At 38.3% G+C, this 1236-nt stretch overlaps 1 protein-coding gene across 1 annotated transcript; it reads left to right on the forward strand.

Moving 5' to 3' along the window:
* Positions 1-107: 107 nt before the first annotated feature.
* Positions 108-275, forward strand: LOTGIDRAFT_148757 (hypothetical protein; the record flags this gene model as incomplete). Its single annotated transcript, XM_009048533.1, has 1 exon — positions 108-275. A coding segment is annotated over one exon (168 nt), but the record flags the coding sequence as incomplete, so codon positions are not given.
* Positions 276-1236: the final 961 nt, after the last annotated feature.

Below are 1236 nucleotides of genomic sequence, written 5' to 3' on the forward strand. Positions count from 1 at the left end.
AGACAACCACCGTCACTTGTCCGAAACCTGAAACGACAAAATGAATTCAAATGAAATGGAGACTTGAATGCTACTTTTTACATGCCGACACTCCAGTATTGAAGTAGGTATATTGCCATCAACATACCCACACTCCAGTATTGAAGTCGGTATATTGCCATCAACATACCCACACTCCAGTATTGAAGTCGGTATATTGCCATCAACATACCCACACTCCAGTATTGAAGTCGGTATATTGCCATCAACATACCCACACTCCAGTATTGAAGTAGGTATATTGCCATCAACATACCCACACTCCAGTATTGAAGTAGGTATATTGCCATCAACATACCCACACTCCAGTATTAAGTCGGTATATTGCCATCAACATACCCACACTCCAGTATTAAGTCGGTATATTGCCAATTTGCCATCAGCCCTGTCCATCGAAGATGACCACAGTCACTAATCTGAAACCTGCTATGAATAAAGTCCTTTGTTTTTAAAAACTCCAAATGAAATGGGGATTAATGTCCTACTTTTCTGTACCATGTGGGCTAATAAAGACGGGCAACGTCATTCAGTGTGCAGTGAGGAAAAGTGTCAGGTAGACAGTAGGTAGATATGTATATGGTGTTTAAAATGAATGGAGTTTTACATCCTACTTTTCTGCACCTGATTGGACTAATGAAGACAGGCAACACCATGCAGTGTACAATGAGGGAAATTTTGTCCTGACAGCCGCATTAGCCTATTCTATTTCGATTTCAAACTGTCGAGGGATCTTCAACGGGTACAGCCTGTAGCTCACAGGGCCTTGATTTATTGTCCCATCCCAACGACTAGACACTTTTTCCATGTCAGCCCCTCTGACCTGCATCACTGACAGAGGGATACCAGGTTGAAAAGTACAAAGGTATAAAATGGCCCTGATACACAAACCTCACCTGTCAATTTGTTTGAAAAACACTCATAAATCTGATTTTTATCGAATAATGAATATTTATACTTTGTGTTTATTTTTTATGGGTTATGATACTGTCAGGGTATCAGTTTCTTGTTAAAGAGATTGTAAAAAGGTTTTCTAAATTTTGTATGTGTATCAGAGACACTGATAGCATAAATTTATATCATTCTAATTTTCAATCAGACGTCTGTGGTTCTTGTTAAAGAGATTGTAAAGAGGTTTTCTAAATTTTTTATGTGTATCACAGACACTGATAGCATCAATTTATATCATTCTAATTTTCA

The sequence above is a fragment of the Lottia gigantea genome (genome assembly GCF_000327385.1).
Source record: "Lottia gigantea unplaced genomic scaffold LOTGIsca_12324, whole genome shotgun sequence".
Lineage (NCBI taxonomy): Eukaryota > Metazoa > Mollusca > Gastropoda > Lottiidae > Lottia > Lottia gigantea.